Source organism: Chiloscyllium plagiosum, unplaced genomic scaffold (genome assembly GCF_037043375.1).
Source record: "Chiloscyllium plagiosum isolate Xiang-an unplaced genomic scaffold, Cpla_swu_hap1 HiC_scaffold_4, whole genome shotgun sequence".
Classification (NCBI taxonomy): domain Eukaryota; kingdom Metazoa; phylum Chordata; class Chondrichthyes; order Orectolobiformes; family Hemiscylliidae; genus Chiloscyllium; species Chiloscyllium plagiosum.
The window spans coordinates 97,516,172-97,539,379 of record NW_028270142.1 but is presented as its reverse complement, the minus strand read 5'-3'; the positions used below and the strand labels follow the sequence as shown (position 1 = coordinate 97,539,379).

Sequence of the window (23,208 nt, the reverse complement as noted above, 5' to 3'; positions counted from 1 at the left end):
TTTCCTTACTCAGTATGTAGACAGACTGACGAGGGGAGAGGCCATTTTGGATTTGGTGCTTTGCAAAGAGCTAGGACAAGTGTCAGATCTCGCAATGGGAGAGCACTTTGGTGAAAGTGATCACAACTGCCTCACATTTAGCATAACCTTGGAGAGTGAAAGGAACAGTTACCGAGGGAAGATATTTAATTGGGGAAAAGGAAATTATGACGCTATCAGATAGGAGTTGGGAAGTACAGACTGGAAGCAATTGTTCCACAGAAAGGGCACAGCAGACATGTGGAGACTATTTAGGGAGCAGTTGTTGTGAGTGATGCACAAATTTGTTCCTCTGAGACAGGTAAGAAGGGGTAAGATTAAGGAACTTTGGATGACAAGAACAGAGGAACTTCTCATCAAAAGGAAGAAGGCAGCTTACGTAAGGTGGAGGAAGCGAGGATCTAGCACAGCTTTAAAGGATTACAGGCTAACTAGAAAGGAGCTCAGAATTGGACTGAGGAGAGCCTGGAGAGGGCACGAGAAAGGCTTGGCAAGAAGAATTAGGGAGAACCCAAAGGCATTTTATTCATACGTGAGGAATAAGAGAATGACTAGGGAGAAGGTAGGTCCTATCAGGGATAGTGGAGGAAACTTGTGCATGGAGTCTGAGCAGATAGGGGAAGCCCTAAATGAGTTTTTTGCTTTGGTTTTCACCAAGGAAAGGGAACTTGTTGTAAATGAAAACTCAGAGGAGTTAGGATACAGTCCTGACCAGATCAAGATTAATGAAGTTGATGTGCTGGAAATTTTGGAAAACATTAAGATTGCTAAGTCTCCAGGGCCAGACTAGATTTATCCTAGGCTGCTCCGGGAAGCGAGAAAGGAGGTTGCTAAGCCGCTGGCAAGGATATTTGCCTCTTCACTCTCCACAGGAGTTGTACTGCAGGATTGGAAGAAGGCGAATGTTGTTCCTGTTTTCAAGAAGGGAAACAGGGAAATCCCTGGCAATTACAGACCAGTCAGTCTTACGTCTGTGGTCAGCAAAGTTTTGGAAAAAATTCTGAGGGATAGGATTTATGACTAATTGGCAAAGCATAGTGTGATTAAAGGCAGTCAGCATGGCTTTGTGAGGTCATGCCTCACAAATCTTATTGAGTTCTTTGAGGAGGCGTCAAGACAGGTCGATGAAGGTCGAGCAGTGGTTGTGGTGTATATTGACTTAAGCAAGGCATTTGATAGGATTCCCATGGTAGGCTCATTCATAATGTCCGGAAGTATGGGATACAGGGAGATTTGGCTATCTGGATTCAGAATTGGCTGGATGACAGAAGGCAGAGAGTGGTTGTAAATGGGAAGTATTCTGCCTGGAGGTCAGTGTTGAGTGGGATCCCGCAGGGCTTTGTTCTCGGGCCTCTGCTCTTTGTAGTTTTTATAAATGACTTGGATAAGGAGGTTGCGGGGTGGGTTAGTAAATTTGCAGATGACACAAAGATTGGAGGTGGCATCGATACTATAGAGGGCTACTGCAGGCTGCAGCGTGACATAGACAGGATGCAGAGCTGGGCTGAGAAATGGCAGATGGAGTTCAACCTGGATAAATGCAAAGTGATGCACTTTGGAAGTCTGAACCCGAATGCTGAATATAGATTTAAAGACAGGATTCTTGGCAGTGTGGAGGAACAGAGGGATCTGGGTGTACAAGTACATAGATCCCTCAAAGTTGCCACCCAAGTGGATAGGGTTGTTAAGAAAGCATATGGTGTTTTGGCTTTCATTAACAGGTGGATTGAGTTTAAGAGCCACGAGGTTTTGCTGCAGCTCTACAAGTCCCTGGTGAGACCACACTTGGGATACTGTGTCCAGTTCTGGTCGCCCTACTATAGGAAAGATACAGAGGCTTTGGAGAGGGTGCAAACAAGGTTTACGAGGATGCTGCCTGGACTGCAGGGCTTGCCTTATGAAGAAAGGTTGAATAAGCTCAGACTTTTCTCTCTGAAGAGAAGGAGGAAGAGAGGAGATCTGATTGCGGTGTACAAAATAATGAGAGGAAGAGATAGAATCAATGGTCTGAGACTTTTCCCCAAAGCAGGATTGACTAGTACGAGAAGTCATAGTTTGAAGATATTAGGAGGAAGGTATAAAGGAGACATCAGAGGTAGGTTCTTTACGCAGAAAATTGTGAATGCATGGAATGCGTTGCCAGCTGTGGTGGTGGAATCAGAGTCATTGGGGACATTTAAGCGACTGTTAGACATGCACATGGATAGCAGTGAGTTGAGGGGTGCGTAGGTTAAGTTACTATATTTGACATTAGGATTAAATCTCGGCTCAACATCGTGGGCCAAAGGGCCTGTTCTGTGCTGTACTTTTCTATCTATGTTCTGACATCATTGCAACACACTTTGCAAAGGATCTGTAAAGCATTTTGGATGACTTTGTCCAGGCATATAAGCCCCTAGGCCTTACCCTTAATATAAAAAAAACTCTAGTACTCCATCAAGCACCATGAAACAGTCCCTCCAGCCCTTCTACAATAATGGTCAACAAACATCCCATTGAAAATGTGGATCGCTTCCCATATCTTGGCAGCCTTCTCTCCTCCAAGGCCAACGTCGGTGCCAAATACAATACCATCTGAGCTGTGCCAGTCGAGCCTACGCCGAACTTAGAAGAAGGGTGTTTGAAGACTATGACCTACAAGCCCAGACTAAACTTGCCTACAAAACTGTTGTCCTATATGGAACTGAAATGTGGACTACCTACACTAGGCACCTTAAAGCACTGGAACACCACCACTAGAGATCCCAACAACAGTTCCTGTGGATCACCTGGGAAGGCAAGCGCACTAACGCCAGCATCTTGAACAAGGCCAATATAACCAGCATCACCACCACCACAATTCAACAGCAACTCTGATGGACTGCCCATGTCATTGAATGCCCAACTCGCATCTCCCAGACAGATCATGTTCTCCCAGACAGATCATGTACTCCCAGCTTCAGGAATGTCAGTGTGCCCCTTGTGGCTCAAAAAAAACATTTCAACGATAACATCCAAACCAACTCCAAGAAGCTCCATATCAACAACAGGGAGGACATGGCTGCAGACCAGAATCACTGGAGAAACATCATCCACTTTGAGAGCTATACACCATGAAAATGATCACCGCTGAAGCGACTCTTGTGTGATGAGAGACAGAACATCAGGAAGGCTCACACACCACCATCTCCAATCACCATTACCACCCATTAATGCCAACACTGCAACAGAATCTGTGGAATCTGAATTGGCCCCTTCAGCCATCTGAAGATCCACAAATAGATGCCCATATGGGGAACAATCACACTTAACCCAAGTAATCGCTGAGCCACAAATTTATTGCAAACTTGTTGGTTCCCCGCAGCACTGGACAAACTCTGGCAAGATGTCTAATACATGGTACCTTGATTGTTCATATCACTAGAAGGCAGATGGAATCATGCTCTGAGATATTTTTCTTGCATTTGAAAGCTGACTTATTAATTTAATGTATCAAGATGTTCATTAGTGAAGCAGATGCCTGTGTAATGACTATCAGCCCCCAAATCCATTTTATCTTCATCATCTTTAGTTTATTTTCATTGTGTTGTCTTTCAAATCATATATTTTCTTTGCTGAATTGTTAAAGGTTTCTTGCTTGCAAATTGTAACACATAGTTATGAAGGTAGAAAAACTGTAAGAAAAATTGGGACTGATCTACCTCTGCCAGTTTTCTACTCCTGCTGAAAATGAAAATGAAATCCTAAAGCTTTTCATGACAAATTTAGAATTCTCTTTTCCTCTGTGATTAGTAATTCGCTGACACAATTATGGGAATATATAACTTTGAAGTAAGCGATTTATGAAAGTGTGATTTCATTATTAGGTCATGAATTACAGTAAAAATAAATGTTATTTCTTTTATGAAAATGCAGTGGCACAACATGGGCATATGGTATTTTGAAAACATTAAAATAATTTACATTTTCTTATCATCTTATATTAATAATTAGCTTTTAAATATCACTTGATATATGCTAATCATAAGTGCTCCTGCATATTTTATGTTTGATACCAGATTGAAAGTCTATTATAGCTTAAGATGCAACTAAGCACTTTAATGGGTTCTCGTATTTTAGCATAATTCACATTAGAATATTCATTAAGGCTATTAATAGATAAATTTAAATTGTCTCAAAATTGTTCAGATGGCACTACATAAGTGGTTTTCTTAAATCAGCTTTTCTTTCAATAGTTTAATTAGTTGCCACAAACAAACTTTGACTACAATTATTTTGAGCTTGATACAAGCTATCTAAAAGGTATATCATTGAAAAACTAAAAATTATATGACATTAAACTAAATAATTAACTTATTAATGCCATCTAGTGTCATAAAGATGAGCTGTTTACATTCTCTGAATAACTGATGTCATATCTGAATTATGGCATAAAAAATACCTAAGTTGACAGTACAGCAGACAATAAAAATATGCCGTGGATAGGAAAAAGTAATGACTGGAGCTCGGGTCCACTCCAGAAGTAACTAAATTCAGAACAAAGTCTCTGGACAGGAAAATTAGTTGTGTTGGACAAGTCAGACTGAATCTAGAAGTGTCAGAAAATGAAGTGGCCATCATGTTGTAAGCTGCAGAGATGTTAGGAACATTGGAACCGAAAGAGATCATTCAGCCCTTTGAACCTGTTCCATCATTTCATTAAACCATGGCTTATCCAAATTATATCTCCATTTCTCCACTTTAATTAAATATCCTTTAACATCCTTCCCTAAAGAAAAAAACTATCAATCTAGTTTTCAAATTCTCTGTTGAACTAACATTAACAGCTTTTTGAAATAGAGAGAACAGGTTTCTGTTGCACTTTGTATAAATATAATTTAGTGCTGCAATTCCAATTACTGTAATTTTAAAATCTCAGAAATCATACAGTTGATAATCGTTTGGGCAGCACAGTGGCTCAGTGGTTGCACTGTTGCCTCACAGCACCAGGGATCCTGGTTCGATTCCAGCCTTGGATGACTGCGTGGAGTTTGCAATTTCTCCCTGTGTCTTGGATATAAGTTTGCTTGCTGAGTTGGAAGACGTTTCATCACCATACTAGGTAAAATCATCAGTGAGCCTCCAGTGAAGCCCTGGTGGTATGGCCTGCTTTTTATTTATGAGTTCAGGGTTCATTGGGTTGGTGATGTCATTTCCTATTCTTTTTCTCAGGAGGTGGTAAATGGGATCCAAGTCAATATGTTTGTTGATAGAGTTCTGGTTGGAATGCCACGTTTCTAGGAATTCTTGTGCGTGTCTCTGTTTGGCTTGTCCTAGGATAGACATGTCATCCCAGTCAAAGTGGTGTCCTTCCTCTTGACTTGGATCCCATTTACCACCCCCGAGAAAAAGAACAGGAAATGATATCACCACAGGAAATTATATCACCAACCCAAAGAAACCTGAACACAAATAAAAAGCGGGCCATATCACCAGTGTGTCACTGGAGACTCACTGATAATGTTATCTAGTATGGTGATGAAACATCTGAAAACATACCTTCCAGCTCAGTGAGCAAACGTACATCCAGAACCTCAACTTGAGCTACAAATCTTCTCAAACCTCCCTTTGTCTGCCTGAGTTTCTGCTGGACGCTCCAATTTTCTCCCACAGTCCAAAGCTGTGGAGATTAGATGAACTGGCCATGCTAAATTGCCCTGTAGTGCCCTGGGACATGCACACCAGTGATTAGTTATGGGAAATACACGGTTACAGGGTTGCATAGGGCGATGGGTCTGGGGGGGGATGCTGGAGGGTCAGTGTGGGGTCAATGGGCTGACTGGCTTCTTTTCGCACTGTAGTAACTCTACGTTTAAAGTCTTCCAGCCTCTTGTCTTTGACAGTTCACTGCAAGAGTAGCTCAGCTAATCCCATTGTCTTGCCTTTTCCTCATTGCCTTGCGATGTTTCTTCATCAGTTGCCAATCTAATTCTCTTTCGAGAACAATTGCATTTCCATCCACCATGCTGCATTCAAGATCTTGACCACTTGCTGTGTAAAATACATTTATCCTTAAGTTAATTCTTTTGCAATTCATGTTAAATCTGTGTCTTGTGGTTTCTGACCCTTTCATTCAGTCGGAACAATTTCTCTCTACCTAGTCTTTCTAGATGCTCCATGATTTTAAATACCTCTATCAAGTTTCTTCTTGAACTTGCCTTTTGAGAATGACACTAACTACTTCAATCTAACTATGTAATTGAAGCTATTCATGCATGGAGTCATTCCCCTAAATCGTTTCAGCACCCTCTAAAGCCTGAAGTGTGGTGCCCAGAACTGGACAGAATACTCTAATTGGCTGAACCAATTTTTCAAAAATGGTTATCATAACTTCCTCAGTTTTGTACACTATGGGGAAAAAAATTATCTTCTCCGAATAGTGGGTTTGCAGGTGGAGTGGGAGGGAGATTTCTTGTCCTAACAGAACAGAAACTATTTTTTCTGTTCGATTCTTTATTTTTAATAAAGTATTAGTGTCCCCAGTCAGGCTTTTGTCTAGCCTGCTTTCGGAGCTGGATATGCTCTGAGGATTTTTTCAGGTCACCTGGCCTGACTCACAATCAGTCCCAACCTCCTCTTCTGAAAATCCAAAGTGCAAGTGGCCACTTTTACAAACTTGGTTTACTGAGGCAAGATTTATCCTTGCTCAGGTCAGCTCAGCACTGCACCCCAGCCCCCTTCCTGAAACTGGGAATGAAAATCAGAGTTTGAAGTTGCACAATCAAGAAGCCAAAGGAAGAAACAAAGATGTGCATTTATGTACTGCGATGGCTGACCACCAAATCTCTGAAAGTGCTCAGTGCCAATGCAGTAATTTGGATGTGTCATCATTGCTGTACTGTAGAAAACATAGCAGCTAATTTGTGTATAGCAAACAGCAGTACGATAATAACTTGATCATCTGTTTTGTTGATGTCAGTGAGGGATACATACTGACAAGAATACAGAGTAATTCCCTAGTCTTCATCAAACAGGTGTCTTGTGAATGTATCCATCCACTCGATATAACATCTCATCTTAAAGACCTTTGGAAATACAGCACTCCCTCAAAACTGTCCTGGATCATAAGCTAGATTGTTGTGCTCTTGTCCTCAAGAAGGACTTGAACTCAAAACTTTTAATGCAGAGGTAAGAATGATGCATTCAAGTTTGGATATCTAGTCAATGCTGATGCACAAAAATAGGCAAAAAGATAGAACGTTCAGGTCAACGGGAGAAAAGATGCTGTTGATCCTTAGTTCTTCATTATATTTTTTTCAATTTGAATGTTATTCTTAATTCCAAAATACCTGGAACTGTCATTGCTAATGTAGATTTCTGTTTCTCTTTATTCTTTCTGAAGTAAACATCTCAATATAAGTGAGGGAACTGAAAATGGATTTGGGCGTGGATAATGGCCAAATGTGATGCATGTGGAGACAAACTGCTAAGAAATGGCACACTGATCTTTGAAGATTCCTCACATATGTTAATTTTTGCAGCTGACTATTTTGTTATTCCATCATCTTCATATCATGCTCGTGGAAGTTGTTAATATGGAGAGAACTAATTTTTGATAAAAGCAGATCTTTAGTCAGACTTGAGTTCAGCCAGTAAGCTATGTTTTATTTTGTACTTCTGCCCAGCAGTCTGAAATATTTAAAGCATCAAGGAAGGCTATGATCTGCTGAGAAACTTTAGATCCACTCTCACAAATTTTCATGCCACTTGTCTTTTAACTGATTCAATACCATTCATCTATGAAATCACAGAATTCTTACTTTGCAGAAAGGTCATTCTGCCCATTAAGTCCATACTGAGCTTCCAAAAGCATCCCACCCAGACCCAGCTCCCCACCCTATCCCTGTAACTCTACAGTTACCATGGATGGCCACCTAGCCTGCTCATCCTTTGACATTATGGGCAATTTCCCAAGGCTAACAGACCTAAACATTTTTTTATGTGTTCATGGGCTGAAGACATCACCGTCTGGGCCAGCATTTTTTGCTCATCTCAGACAGCAGTTAAAAGTCAACCACATTGCTATGGGTTTCGAGTCACATATCGTCCAGACCAGTTAAGGATACCAGTTTCCTTCCCTAAAGGATATTAGTGAACCAGCTGGGCTTTTCCAACAATTGACAATGGATTCATTATCATCATTAATTTTAATTCCAGACTTATTAAGAATTTAATTCTTATTTCACCATCTGCTATTGCAGAATTCAAATTAGCTCCTGGGTCTCTGGATTAACAGTTCAATGATAAGGTAAAAACAATGACTGCAGATGCTGGAAACCAGATTTTGGATTAGTGGTGCTGGAAGAGCACAGTAGTTCAGGCAGCATCCGAGGAGCAGCAAAATCGACGTTTCGGGCAAAAGCCCAATATCACCATGCCATTGTCTCTCCTCAACCTGCTCATCTTTGGACTGTGGGAGGAAACTGGAGCACCCGGAGGAAACCCACGCAGACATGGGGAGAACGTGCAAACTCCACATAGACAGTCACCTGAGGCAGGAATCAAACCTGGGTCCCTGGCGCTGTAAGGCAGCAGTGCTAATCACTGAGCTACCGTGCTATAAATTTGTGAATGTGATAACTACAAGTTCTACGCTGTAATTTATGAGATGTTTTCAACAGAAATATGTCTACAGTTGAAATCTTAGCAAGTACTACTTTTTAATTAACATAGTATTCAATAATTTCAGATTGGTAATAAGCAAAATTGATTCCATTCGGTGATGTATCAGCATTTAAAGATAAAATTGGGTCAAGTCACTGCTTGTTTAATGGAACTTCTATATCTTCTCCTTTTTAATAAGAACATTGTACTTCTTTTAGATTTGTTGTTGACAACTGTCATTTTCATTACTGCACTGTGAAAGCATTGACAAAATTTATATTAATTTCTTGTCTATCTGATCACCAAAAATTGATTAAATTGTTCAAGATTTATGTTACTTTCCTCCAAGTCCTGTTCCTCTTGCACTAGAGGTTTTATTCATTATTGTAATGACAGATGTGTATCAATAGATTTTCTATCTTTGAATGAATTGTCAATGGAGTGCAGCAAATTGTCCCTTGTCTAACTGAGTTTGGAGCTTTTAGTAATTCAGACGACTTTCAGATGATTCTCTGGAGTGATTAGCCATATTTTGCCACAGCAACAATGGTGCATGTGCTGATCAATTTAGAAGTCACATCACAGCAATTTAAATATCATTTAAAGTCAATGACAAATCTTAAATAGTGGACATCTTGCAAAAGAAGTATAAATGTACATACCGACTGTAGAAATCATCTCTGTAATAATCGTAGTCGAAGTCATAACCACTGCTGTAAAAGGAAAAATAAGCTTTAATGAGATGCTGTAGAAGAAAAGGTTTAATTTCTCCAATTTTAAAGAAATTGATGATTGTTAGATCCATTTAAACTACATTTAATACAAATGAAAATGCTACCATCATTCTGTACGTAAGTAAATCTAATAGACAAAACAACTGAGATGTACTGAAAATAGGAAATATTGCAATTACTCTGTAGATTCTGTCAGTTTCAGGATTCTTTCTTTTAAGTAATTCTGACAAAAATGTTTTGAATTCTGTGCATTTTTGAAATTTCTTACTTTTGATTTATATTTCCAGAAACTGTACACTTTTCATACAATTGGTGGATAATCAAAAACAAAGGGATTTCGATAATATATTGGGTTTTTCTCTCAAAGTTAGATTGGACTACAGGTCACTTACGTTTTGCACAAGTATTTGTTTTGCGTTTATTAATGATGTTTATTGATTATGGGTCTCTAGGTAGTAGCAGATAACTCTCATAAAATCAATGTCAAAATGTCACCCAACCTACAGGAAATTGGACATGCTGACACCATCCAGGACCTATTGAGGGTTGGGATTTTTTAGGTTTCTTACAGTCGGAAGGTTGGGGTGGATTCTGCTGGAATGTGTGGGGACCAGAGGAGGCCAAACTTGCTTTCTATGATTGAAGACGATTTCTCCTCTTGGCCCTACAAAGGAAAGCAACATACAAAACACCGAAAGGCCCTTCTGCATCTGACCCTTTGTCCAGCAGACCTTCAACTAATGCGGGGCTGCAATGACTTTCCTGCTTTAGCTGGGGTTAAAATTGCAGTCAGTGTCTAATAACATTTTTAATAAGTACCATGTTAGCTTTGGTTAAGTGGCTTGTTGAGGGAAGACCATGATGTGAGATGTGGATGGGGCCTATAATTATAATTATGGAATAATGCAGTTTGGAAAGTGACCATTTGGCCCATTTGACTCTTTCAAATCCAAAAGTAATCTAGTTAGATCCATTTCCTTGCACTTTCCAAAATCGCCTGTATTTTTCTCTCTTTCATATATTTATCCAAACCTCTTTTCAAGGCGTCAATTACTACTTCAGCAGCTAAGACACCCAGTTCTTTTTTGAGCTGTGTATCTAGTAAGTACGAAAGCAAAATCATTCCTTGACATTCTAGTGAGAGGGTTAACTAAGTGCTAATCATATACTCGGCATTTTATTCACTGGGAAGTCCTGCTGATGGTGTGTTTGGTTGAATAGCTATTTGATAAACAGGCTCGATGACAGAAGGAAGGAAGGAATTGCTCCAGGAAGGCATAACATGAAAAGTTCTAGGAAGTTCTGTTATCTATTAAAAATGTGTGTAAAAATATCAAGTATTTATGCATAAATGTAGAATTATGATTAAAATAAAGTTACAGACTTCGACTTTGTCTGCAGAATCTTTAAATGACTTGCCGTTATAAAAATTGCATTTGGGCTTTCTATTGAAGCAGATGAAACAAGAATAACAAATGTCTTAGACAGTCTACAATAAAGCTACTCACAGTAATTTGCAGAACAATATAACTCATAAACGTTATTTGTTCAATGAAACAATGGGTTGTCACTGATTACCATGTTCACAGCAACCCAGTCTAACTCTTGTCAGTATCACATCAGCTGAGCCTGGATCACAGAACGCGTGGCAATATTTTTGAATTTCTTTATGTTTCTCAATGTTCTCGCTCCAATTATTGTTCTTTTCTTGAACAGTATCCAGCAGGTCCTATTTTTTTCAAGAAACCTGCTAAAACTTCACACCGATAACTGGCTATTCACTTAGGAACCTCTGCATATCTTCTTGCAGTGCAGACATTCGCTCAGATATTTAATCTAGTGCATTTAATGTCTTCACTAATGGCGATGTTACGAAGAAATGGAAATTTCAAATAAACATTTGCCTCTATTAGATTTCAGGTCAGGTACAGGGGGTCCCCAACTTATGAATGTCCGACTTATAAATGCTCGTACTTGTGATAGTGATGGCACCCGGGGTTTTAACTTTCAAGGTCTGATCTTTTAAACATTTCTTGTACTTACCAATGGTTGATCTACATTGCCCTACATTGTGCTCTGACTTGTGTTCAAACTGATCTGTGAATGGACTCCAGAATGGAACCTGCTTGCAACCTAGCTACTGCTTGTATTTCTTGAACATCATTATTTCATGAAGACGTTGGGCATGAGCATGTTTAGACAAACCCAAACTGTTTCTTGACGTACTTACTCACATCAATGAGTCTGTTCCATGGATGCACTTGCTTCCTATGACCTAGAACATGCCATTTATACAGCCTTATTATGATGAAGGGTCTTAATTTATTATATTATTATAAAGTCTAGAATACATTGTCTGGGAGTCTGGTAGAGGCAGGTTCAATTGAGTTCTCGGGAGAGTATTGGATGATTATTTAAATACACACAATGTGCAAGGATATGGAGAAAATGCAGGATGATGGCACAAAATTATGATGCTTGTTTGGAGAGTTGGAATAGTCACGATGCACCCAAACTGCCTCTTTCTGCTCTATTACACTTCCGTGATTCTGTGATTGTTATTTGGAAACTTGGGTTGTCAATGAGTATTTGACTTTCAGTTCTGTGAGGGGATAGCTTTGGTTTTAAGGGTCAGAAACTCATTTCTTTTAACAATGGGTCAAAACAGCATTTCCAAGAAATCGTGCTACTTATGCTAAATGACTAGACAAGCTACCTGGTTAGATATGGGCTGAATTTTTTACTAAATTAATATGTACTATCCAGACAGAGACAGATGAAAAAGTCAGTGACATATGCAAGTTCAGTTCAAAAGAATAAGATCTGTACCAGCAGATGAGTAACATTAGAGTAATCAAAATAACATGGAAATGCGTCCGTTTTCTTTTCTTACAATTCAGTAAGAAAAGTTATGAATTATTCTATGGCTGTACATCCCTAGTTGTGATGCAGAGAATCAAATCTGGTGAATATGCAGAAATTTGCCAAAATGAATGTTTGCAACCTCATCAGTTTTGATAAGAAATTAACAAATGTCGATAGGAATGATATCTCACTACTTAAGTGTAAAGGATAGTACTGGGAAAAAGGGTTGAATCTTTCTTTTTCTTATTTATGATATTTCCAAATTGACTTTAATATAAGAGATTTTTGTTTTTCCTTTTCTTTGTGTTATAAACTTATGTCCTTTTGTTAAGCTTACATTGGCAGCCTCTTGTGAATATAATTAGTGACTGACCACCATGTTAACAAAATTGCAAAACAAACACTTATGGTCTATTAAGCCAGATTTCACTTTGGGATCTGTTTTGAAAAGCATTACCATCACCTGGATCATAATAACCCCCGTGTAAATGTAATTGAGAAATCAAGATATAAAATGAATATTAAACATTTATCATCAATAACATGTACCCTGGAAATTTATGGAATACTCTTGACTTCTGCCTAAGAGCAAATATCATATTGACGGACCATATTTCTCAGACTGAAATTTAATAGTTATTAAATAGTGGCAACAACAAGAACAGAAGAATTAACTGGAGGACAACAATGAGTTGTAACATAGTACAAGCTCTGAAATCCTGCCACTTCTCAGTAAATGAGGCCATATTTCAGCAGTGACAAGTTTTATAATGGACTGGCCAACCACAGACTAGCTCATAGTTTTTGGCACTTCCAGTGGAGCAGCACAACAGGAACTGGTGAAGAGTCTAAACTTTCTACTTGATTTTACTCTTCTGATCCATTTGAGGGGAGAGTTATACGGAAATAAAAGACTAATTTCAAAATTTCACAGAACAATTAATCAAAAAGATCTCAAAACTACATAGACAATAGGAATAAGACACGGAGTTGGAGAAATAGGACCAAGGATAAACTATTCCACTCCTCAAGTCTGTTTTGTCATTTAATGAATCACAGAAGTCTTACAGTGCAGAACAAGGCCATTTGGCCCATCATGCCTGCATAGGCTCATTAAATGAGCATCGTTACTTACTGCCAATTTCCTCCTTCTCTCCCATGCACTTGAACCATTATTTTTCATTCAAATAATTGTCCATTGTCCTCTTAAATGCCTCAATTGAATCAGCTTCATCACATTTCCAGACATTGCATTCCAAACCATAGATTGAGTCATTCATAGAATCCCTACAGTGTAGCAGTGGCCATACAGCCCATTGGATCTGCACTGACTCTGTGAAGAGCATCCCAGCCAGACTCAGCCTCCCCAACCTATTCTCATAACCCCACATTTCCCATGGCTAATCCAGGTGGCCTGTCACATCCCCGGACTCCATGGAGATATTTCACATGGCCAATCCACCTAACCTACACATCATTGGACTTTGGGCAACCAGAGTACCATGCAGAAACCCATGCAGACACGGGGACAACATGCAAACTCTTCAGAGGCAGTCACCCAAGGCTGGAATTGAACCCGGACCGCTGGCACTATGAGGCAGCAGTACTAACCTCAATGCCACCATGAAAAAAATATTTTCTCACACTATCATTGCTTCTTTTGGAAATTACTTTAAATCTATGCTCTCTAGTTCTTGATCCTTTTACAAATGGGGACAGTTCATTCAGTCTGCTCATGATTTTGGAACCCTCTATCAGATATCCTCTTCTTCTCTCCAAGGAGAACAATTCCCAACTTCTTCAATTTGTTCTGATAACTGAAGTTTCTCATCCTTGGTATCATTCTTGAAAATTATTTTGTACTCTCTCTAATGTGTTCACATCCTTCCCTTAATGTGGTGCCCAAAACTGTACACAAGACTCCAGCAGTGGTCTAACAACTGTCTTACACTGCTATCTCCACCCTTCCTGCCACCTTAAATGATCTGTACACATATACACCCAGGTCCCTCTCCACCTGCACTTCCTCTTTAATTATCCCCTGTTTTCTATTGTCTTTTAACATTCTTTCTTCCAAAGTGCATCACCTCATACTTCTCTTCATTGAAACCCATTTGCCACTTATGAGGTTATAGCTGCTCTGTATCCCAATTCCAGTCATTCACCTTGTTTTCATCTCTGTTAATATCATTGATCAGCAAAAACCTTATTGATCTCAGATTTAGAATTATTAATTAAACTAGCATCTACAGCTTTCTGTTGGAGAGTTACAGATTTTTAGCTCCCTTCAAGTGAAAAATGGTTTCCTAACTTGTCTTCTCCTGAATGGTCTGGTTCTGATTTAATGTCTCCTTGTCCTTGATTCCCCCACACCTATACTATCAATTTCTTTCAAAACCCTATAAAACTGCAATCAATCATCTTCTGCACTTCTATATTCCAGGGAATATGATCTTGTCTAATCTAACCCATGCAGCTTTGGTGACATCCTGGTGAGTAATATTAATTCTGATCTCACTTTATTGTCCATACAGAAATTCATTTAGAAATTGTACATTTCATGAAAACAATAAAAGAATGAACATTATTCTATTACAGAGATTTAACTTTAATTAAAATTTGCTTGAAAAGGTATTCCAATGCACTAAAATAATAAATCTCTGAGTCCCACCCTAAATGAATAATCTTATCCATGAAGCAAATTTCCTACAGACAGAGTTATAAATAGTTCAAGAAGCTATTTGTCCTGCATCTGAAGGACTGTGTTTCCCTGAATGCATCTGACAGTAACATAAGGACAAGGACTGATTCTTATTATTCTCAACACACTTCACTTCAGCAAAATTCTTTGAAAGCAAATGTTTTCAAGAAAGATCTACTCATCAAATATTTTTCTGGCCTGGTTCATGAATCCCTCCATCCTTGAGAGTTTGCTGTGCTAAGACAATAGTACTAGGTGAGACATCCAAAAAGGATAGTGTTCTGAACATATAGAAGAGTGTTATGATTGTCCTCTCAGAAGGATTATATATTTCTGAGGGGGTATAATTGTTAATATTACATGACTACCATAACAATGTTTCCTCCAATTCAACTATTATCCACGTTGACCTCAACTGTTTTGGTCAAGTAACTATTTCAATGTTCAAGGGTTTTTCATAAGAATAGTATAATTAACTGGCTCTTTTTTAGGTCTACAACTAGTTATTACATCTTGTGTTTGTTCATTTTAGGAGAATTGCTATTGCACCATTTTATTAACTTCTCCGCCAAGTTGGTGAAGTTTAGTTGGGTATTCCAAAGTCAGATTAACATAAAGGTTATTTGCGTTTTCAGTCTGCATTATTACACCGTATGAAAGTTGAAGAGAAATCACCATAGTGGGAATCAATCAGTGTGCTGTCAGATCAGACAGACCAAGTTCAAAACAGCTTTGTCTGCTGATTTGTAGTTGATAAGCAAACTATAATTGATCAATATATGGAACAAAAGGACAGTAGAGATGCTTTAACACAATACAGTCAAAGCACTTTTAGAAACTGAGGTAACGCTGGCTGATTTACAACTACAAAGAGGCTGGGAGTCTGCATTGGCTTCACCTCGAGGCTGGGAGTCTGAACTGGCTTCACTTGTGGCTGGGAGGGCGCACTGGCTTCATCTCGAGGCTGAAAATCTTCATGGCTTCACCTTGAGTCCACACTGGCTTCAACTCGAGGCCAGGAATGAAATCCCTTAAGTTCACCATGAAACCTGCTTCACTTTCTATTGATAGCCATCAAGTGTTTTGGGTGAATTGTGTTTCAGCATTTTTTTAGATCATCTTGTTCCACATATTATTAGTTACAGTTAGGATGATTTTTCAAAATTTCCTAGATTTGGGGAAGGTCGGAGTAACTGGAATGCAAAGTACTGGGCTAATGATAAGATTCTTGGTAGCGCAGATGAGCAGAGAGAGCTTGGTGTCCAGGTATACAGATCCTTGAAAGTTGCCACCCAGGTTGACAGGGTTGTTAAGAAGGCATACAGTGTTTTAGCTTTTATTAAGAGAGGGATCGAGTTCCGGAACCATGAGGTTATGCTACAGCTGTACAAAACTCTGGTGCGGCTGCACTTGGAGTATTGTGTACAGTTCTGGTCACTGCATTATAAGAAGGATGTGAAAGCTTTGGAAAGGGTGCAGAGGAGATTTACTAGGATGTTATCTGGTATGGAGGGAAGGTCTTACGAGGAAAGGCTGAGGGACTTGACGCTGTTTTCGTTGGAGAGAAGAAGATTGAGAAGTGACTTAATAGAGACATATAAGATAATCAGAGGATTAGATAAGGTGGACAGGGAGAACATTTTTCCAAGTATGGTGACGGTGAGCACGAGGGGGCATAGCTTTAAATTGTGGGGTGATAGATACAGGACAAATGTCAGAGGTAGTTTCTTTACTCAGAGAGTAGTAAGGGTATGGAATACTTTGCCTGCAACGGTAGTAGATTCGCCAACTTTAAGACGTCATTGGACAAGCATATGGACATACATGGAACAGTGTAGGTTAGATGGGCTTCAGATTGGTATGACAGGTTGGTACAACCTTGAGGGCTGAAGGGCCTGTACTGCGCTGTAATGTTCTATGTTCCATTAGATCGGAAAATAGCAGATGTAGTTCTTTGTGTCAAAGCATTTTTTTAGATCATCATGTTACACATATTATTACTTACAGTTAGGATGAATTTTTCAAAATTTCCTGGATTTGGGGAAGGTTCCATTAGATTGGAAAATAGCAGACATAATTCTTTTATTCAGAAAAAGGAGACAGAAAGCAGGAATATGTGGGTTAGTTAGCTCAATATCAGTCCCCGGGAAACTGTTAGAAACAATTATTAAAGAGGCTACAGCAGAGTACTTTTGTGAGCTCAAGATAACAGACAGAGTCAGCATGGCTTTGTGAAGGGGAAATCATGTTTAATCAATCAGTTGGAGTTCATTATGGAAGTGACATATGCTATAGATAAAGGGGAACTGTTGGATTGACTGTATTTAGTTTTCTCGAAGACATTTGATAAGGTCTTGCCTTAATAGTTATTGTAGAATGTAACAACTCATGCTATGGGGGTGGCACATTACTAATTACAGAAGATTGGCTGCCTAACAAATAGGAAGCAGAGAGTAGGTGTAAATGGCTCATAAGAACATAAGTACTAGGAGGAGTAGTAGGCTGTCTGGCCCTTCGAGCCTGCTCCACCACTCAATAAGATTGTGGCTAACCTATCATGGACTCACATCTACTTACCCACATTTTCACTATATCCCTTAATTCCTTTATTTTTCAAAAAGGTACCTACCTTAGCTTTAAAAGCAAATACTGAAGTAGCATCAACTATTTCCCTGGGCAAAGAAATCCATAGATTAACAACCCTTGGGGTGAAGAAATTCCTTCTCAGTTCAGTTCTAAACCTGCTTCCTCTAATCTTGAGAGCACGCCCTATTTTTGAAGTCTCACCTACTAGTGGAAACATTTTATCTATTTCTATTTTATCAATTCCCTTCATAATTTTAAATGTTTCTATAAGATCCCCCTCACTCTTCCAAATTCCAATGAATATAATACCAATCTACTCAGTCTCTCGTCATAAGCCAACCCTCTCAACTCTGGAATCAACCTAGTGAAACTCCTCTGCACCCCCTCCAGTGCCAGTACATCCTTTCTTAAATAAGGAGACCAAACCCGCACACAGTACTCCAGGTGTTGGTCACCAGCATCTTGTACAGCTGTAACATTACCTCTCTGCTTTTAAACTCAATCCCATTAGCAATGAAGGACAAAATTCCATTTGTCTTCCTAATTACTTGTTGTACCTGCAGACCAACCTTCTGCGATTCATGCACAAGGTCACCCATGTCCCTCTGCAAATCAGTATGTTGCAAATTTTTACCACTCAAGTAATAATCTGTTTTGCTGTTACTCCTACCAAAATGTATGATTTCACATTTACTAACATTGTATTACATCTGCCAGACCTTTGTCCACTCACTCAATGTATCTATGTTTCTCTGTAAAGTTTCACAGTCCTCTGCACACTTTGCTCTGCCGCTCATCGTGGTGATGGAAATTGAAATCCACCACACAAAACATATTCAGTGCCTTTTCCACCTGGACTGCTTTGATAGACAGAAGTAGTGATTCATCAGCTGAAGGAAACAGTAGGTGGTAATCAGCAAGAGTTTTAACCAATTGAAATATCCTTTTTTGGGCCAGAATGGATAACCCCATTTACTTGTGTTGATATTGATCTTATATAGTTTTATCTACCCACTTAATTCATCGGTCTCTTTGTATTTACATGTTGCTGTACGTGTTGCTTACTATGCCATCAATCATTGTGTAATTGTCAATCTTGAATAGATGTTTTTCTGTTGCGTTATCTTAAAAGGTAATTGTCACAAATAACTGAAGCACAGATCCTACTGGGGGACCACTCATCATTTCCTTCCAATGCAAGTTAATGCATCTTTCCCATGTGTCCTGCCTTTATAAACTGACTTTAATTCTATGATCCCTCATTTTAGCCAACAGTCTTTTAAATGAAACCTTACCAAAATCCTTCTGTAAATCTAATAAACTATGTCCATTGACATTTGTCATTAATTATTTAATCTGCTTGTTGAGAGAAACAAACAATTCGTTTCAGTAAACATGACCTGTCCATTACAAATCCATCTCGACAATGAGCACATTCCTCAAGGTGCTCTGACACAGTTCTTATTATGGATTCCAATACCTATATCACAACAGATGCTAAATTATCAGAATTAAAAACATCTTCATTTCTCTCTCTGATATTTCTTAATTACTGGAACAAACTGAGAGCTCAAATGACTACCTTGATAAATAAACTGATGATCATGGCCAGGATAAACCACAGCAGGTTATTTACCACTATTCTTTGTTTTTAACACAGATGTCAAGATTAGCACTGGAATTAATGAAAATTCATGTCCTCTTCTAAGTATTTTTAGCAATGTGTCTATAGCTCTATGCATTAACTAGAAATGTTTCAGTGATGTATGTGAAATATATAGCAGTCATTTTGAATGACAAAATATAGAGTCCAACTCAGACACATTCTTTTAAGTAAACAGATATCACTTAACATAGAATTTAATTAAATTTGAAATGACATAAAATGAGCACAGAGAGGATCTGAAATAAGTAAAACCCTATTCTCTCCTTCCCTTGTGCTCAGAACAGTTACTGTACTTATGTGTGCTTTGAGAATTTACAGTACAGATTAAAGATTCATACTTTAATACCATGGGATAATTTCAGGGTCATAAAAGCGGAATAATTACTGCAGTAAAAACTTCTTAACAAATTTTTCAGACTGGGCTTCAAATGTCAAGTTCTGGTTATTTTAATAATCATGACGGAAACCAAAATGCACTTGAAATGCCAAACAAACTTTTTGTTTCAATTTGCACAGCTTCACTTTTGTTCGTAAGCTTACAGAAGTAGCAAGACCTCAGATTTTTCATTTTAACAGTGGTGCCGAAATCAATTTCCGGACTTAAATCAATATAAAGCAAATGATGGCTCATTAAAACTTAGTGACTTTAGGGACTTCAAAGGATAAACTTCTTCAACAATAAATAAATCACAAAGAATGGTAGTAAAGTATGCACAAAGATATAAGTGAAACAAGTTGTGAAGAGGACATTAGCAGCACTCCTGCTAATCGCTTGAAAAAGTTTGCATGGACCTGCAAAATTTATGTGTGGCAGTGACGTCTGGAACTGGAAGTCAATGTTGCGAATTGGAGTACTGATTGGTGGGCACAGACCCTTGGAACGATTCCACATCTACAGCTCAGAATGAATGTTTGACACAAGGGTGGACAAAGATAGAGTGTGTGGATTAAAAACTGGCAAGTGGAGCATAGACTGGGAGAATGTGAAGATGTTCACTTTTGCAAGAATGATATAAGAACAAAGGATTATGTAAATGGAGAATAACAGCAGGATTCCAAGGTGCAGAGGGTTTAAGGTGTTCAAGTCATGAGTCACAAAAGCCTACTGTGCAGGTATAGGAAGCAAATAAGAAGTATAGTGAATATTGTCCTCCATTGTGAGAGGAATTGAACAAAAAGGTAAGGATATTATTCTTCAATTGTACAGGGCACTAGTGAGACCACATCTTAAATACTGTGAGCAGTTTTGGTCTCCTTCTTTAAGGAAGGCTATTATTACATTGAAGGCAGTTCAGAAGAGGTTTAATGGTTTATTGGACAAAGTGGGTTATCTTAGATTGGACAGACTGGAATTATTTCCATTATAATTTAGAAGAGTGAGGGGTGACTTGATAAAAGCATATTAAGTGCTGAGCAGTCTTGACAAGGTGGACACAGAAAGGATGTTTCCTCAGTCAAGAACTAGGTGAAATTACTTAAAAATTAGTGATAGCCTTCTTAAGTCAGAGGTGAGGAGAATCTATTTTTAATAGGCAGTTATACAACTTTGGAACTCTGCCTCAGAGAGTGAAGGAAAGGTGGTCATTGAATATTTTTAAGTAGAGATAGATTCATGTTAGGCAAAGGAATTAAAGGTTATTGGGGATAGAGATAATCTTGGAATTCTAGACACAAACAGATCAACTATAACCTTATTGAATACAATAGGTTTAAGGACCAAATGGTTTCCTTCTGCTCCTAATTTGCGTTTTAAATGTAATTCACTAGTTTAAGCAAAAGCTGTCAGGACACAAACACCAAGGTTAATATTATAATTTCTTAATGAAAATGCAAATGCACTTCATAGAATAGTGTTAACCAGAAATGATCATAATCTTCTTTGTTCCATGATTAAGACTTCAACAATACGCAAAACAAATGAGCAAACAGAATGCTTTGCTTTCATAGGATTTACATTAATTTTAATGCCTGCACCATAAGTGCAGAGGAGCAATCTACTCATCATGCAGGAACAGAAACAGATAGAAGAGGAATGTAAGCAATTTGTTTTAAAGTAGAATTCTACCTTTCTTTTAATCAAAAAAGATGATGTTTGGCTAACACGGTGACATATGTCTGGAGGAGACCAGGATTTCCAATTGTTACATCAATTGTCTCCCTGTCTCCGAGGAAACAGATCACCTTCACTCTGAACCATCCCTAAGTGCATTCATGCAACTGTGAATCTGTGGAGTGGGATCTCAGCAGCAGCACCAAACTGAGTTTATACAGCACATTTAATGCTTCAAACAGTCTTGAGGTGCATTACAGAAGCAGGAATCACACATTTCAGGGGGAAAAAAAAACTGAATCAAGAGATTCAAGCACTGGACTGAAAGAATGTCAGCATTTATTTGCAAAAACATGCTCCAAGAGTTTGGACAGGAGAAGAGGTTAGAACTGCGCTGACAGTTTGGAGGGAAAATGCATTGTCATGAGGATATGGTAATGCCCACTCATAATTGTGCAGTTTTGCAGTCAATGGTTGTGTGGCATTTGTTTGGCTCAGTCATGTGATAAATTATGCTGTTTGGCATGATCATGTGCTAAACGAGATAGACTTTGAACAGATTTGCACTATGGGCCATCAGCAGCAGCAGAATCATGCATCTATACAATCTGGAATCTCATGGCCTTGTATATCCTCACTCAACTATTACTGTCAACCTAGGGGGTCAACCCTGTCTCAATGAAAAGTGAAGACGGTGCACCAGGAGCAACACGTGGGAGACCTAAAAATAAGGTATCAACCCAATGAAGCTGCAAAACAGGACTATCTGAATGCCAAATTGCATAAACAGCTAGAGTAGACAGACTGAAGAGAGCTCACAACTAATGGATCAGATCTAAGCTTTGCAAGTCCTGCCATGTCCAGTTGTAAATGGTGGTGGACAATTAAACAACTTACTAGAAAATGACACTCCACAAATATCCTCATCCTCAATGAATCATTCCATGTGATATCCAGACACAGTTGGAGACATTGGATACTGCAAGGACTACGGACCTTGACAACTTTCCAGCAATAGTACTGAAGACTTTTGCTCTAGAATTTACTGCATTCTTAACCAAGCTGTTCCAGTACAGCTGCAATACTGGCATCTACCCAACAATGTGGAAAGTTACTGTACATAAAAAGCAGGACACTTCCAACTCAGCCAATTACTGCTCCATCAGTCTACTCTCGATCATTAGCAAAGTGATGGAAGGTGTCACCAATATTGCTTTCAAGCAACACCTGCTCAGCAATAGCCTGGTTCCTGACATTCAGTTTGAATTCTGCCAGGGCCATTCAGCTGCTGACCTCATTACAGTCTTGATTCAAACATGGACAAAAGAGCTGAATTGCAGAGGTGAGGTGAGAGTGATCGCCTTTGACATCAAGGCCACATTTGACTGTGTGTGACATCAAGGAGTCCTAGCAAAATTTGGACTCAATGAGTATCAAGGAGAAAACTCTCCACTGATTAGAGTCACACCTGGCTCATAGGAAGATGGTTGTGGTTGTTGGAGGTCAGTCATCTCAACTCCAGGACAACTCTGCAGGGGTTCCTCAGGGTAATCAGGGTAATTCCTCAGGCCAAACCATCTTCAACTGATTCATCAATGATCATCTCTCAATCCGAAGCTCTGAAGTGGATTTGCCGATGATTGCACAATGTTCAGCACCATTCACAACCACTCAAATCTTGAAGCAGTCCATGGCCAAACCCAGCAAGACCTGGACAATATCCAGACTTAGCCAAGTAATATGTGTGTCACATAAATGCAGGCAGTGATCATTTCTAAGAAGAGAGAATCTAATCATCATCCCTTGACATTCAATGGTGTTACCATTGCTAGATCTCCAACTTCCTGGAGGGTTGCCATTGACCAGGAATTGAAATGCACTAGTCACATAAGTAATGTGATAACAAGAGCAGACCAGAGTCCAGGCATTTTGCAGCGAGTAACAT

General features: G+C 39.0%; 1 protein-coding gene across 6 annotated transcripts in view; it reads right to left on the bottom strand.

Moving 5' to 3' along the window:
- The window catches only part of LOC122549028 (RNA-binding Raly-like protein), a 913,629-nt gene that overhangs the window by 189,109 nt on the left and 701,312 nt on the right, over nucleotides 1–23,208 (bottom strand). For all 6 annotated transcript variants that reach the window (XM_087986498.1, XM_087986496.1, XM_087986497.1 and 3 more), the window contains one exon: nucleotides 9,324–9,374. In XM_087986498.1, coding sequence (XP_087842624.1) covers nucleotides 9,324–9,374 — 51 coding nt within the window. The remainder of the gene's footprint in view (nucleotides 1–9,323; nucleotides 9,375–23,208) is intronic.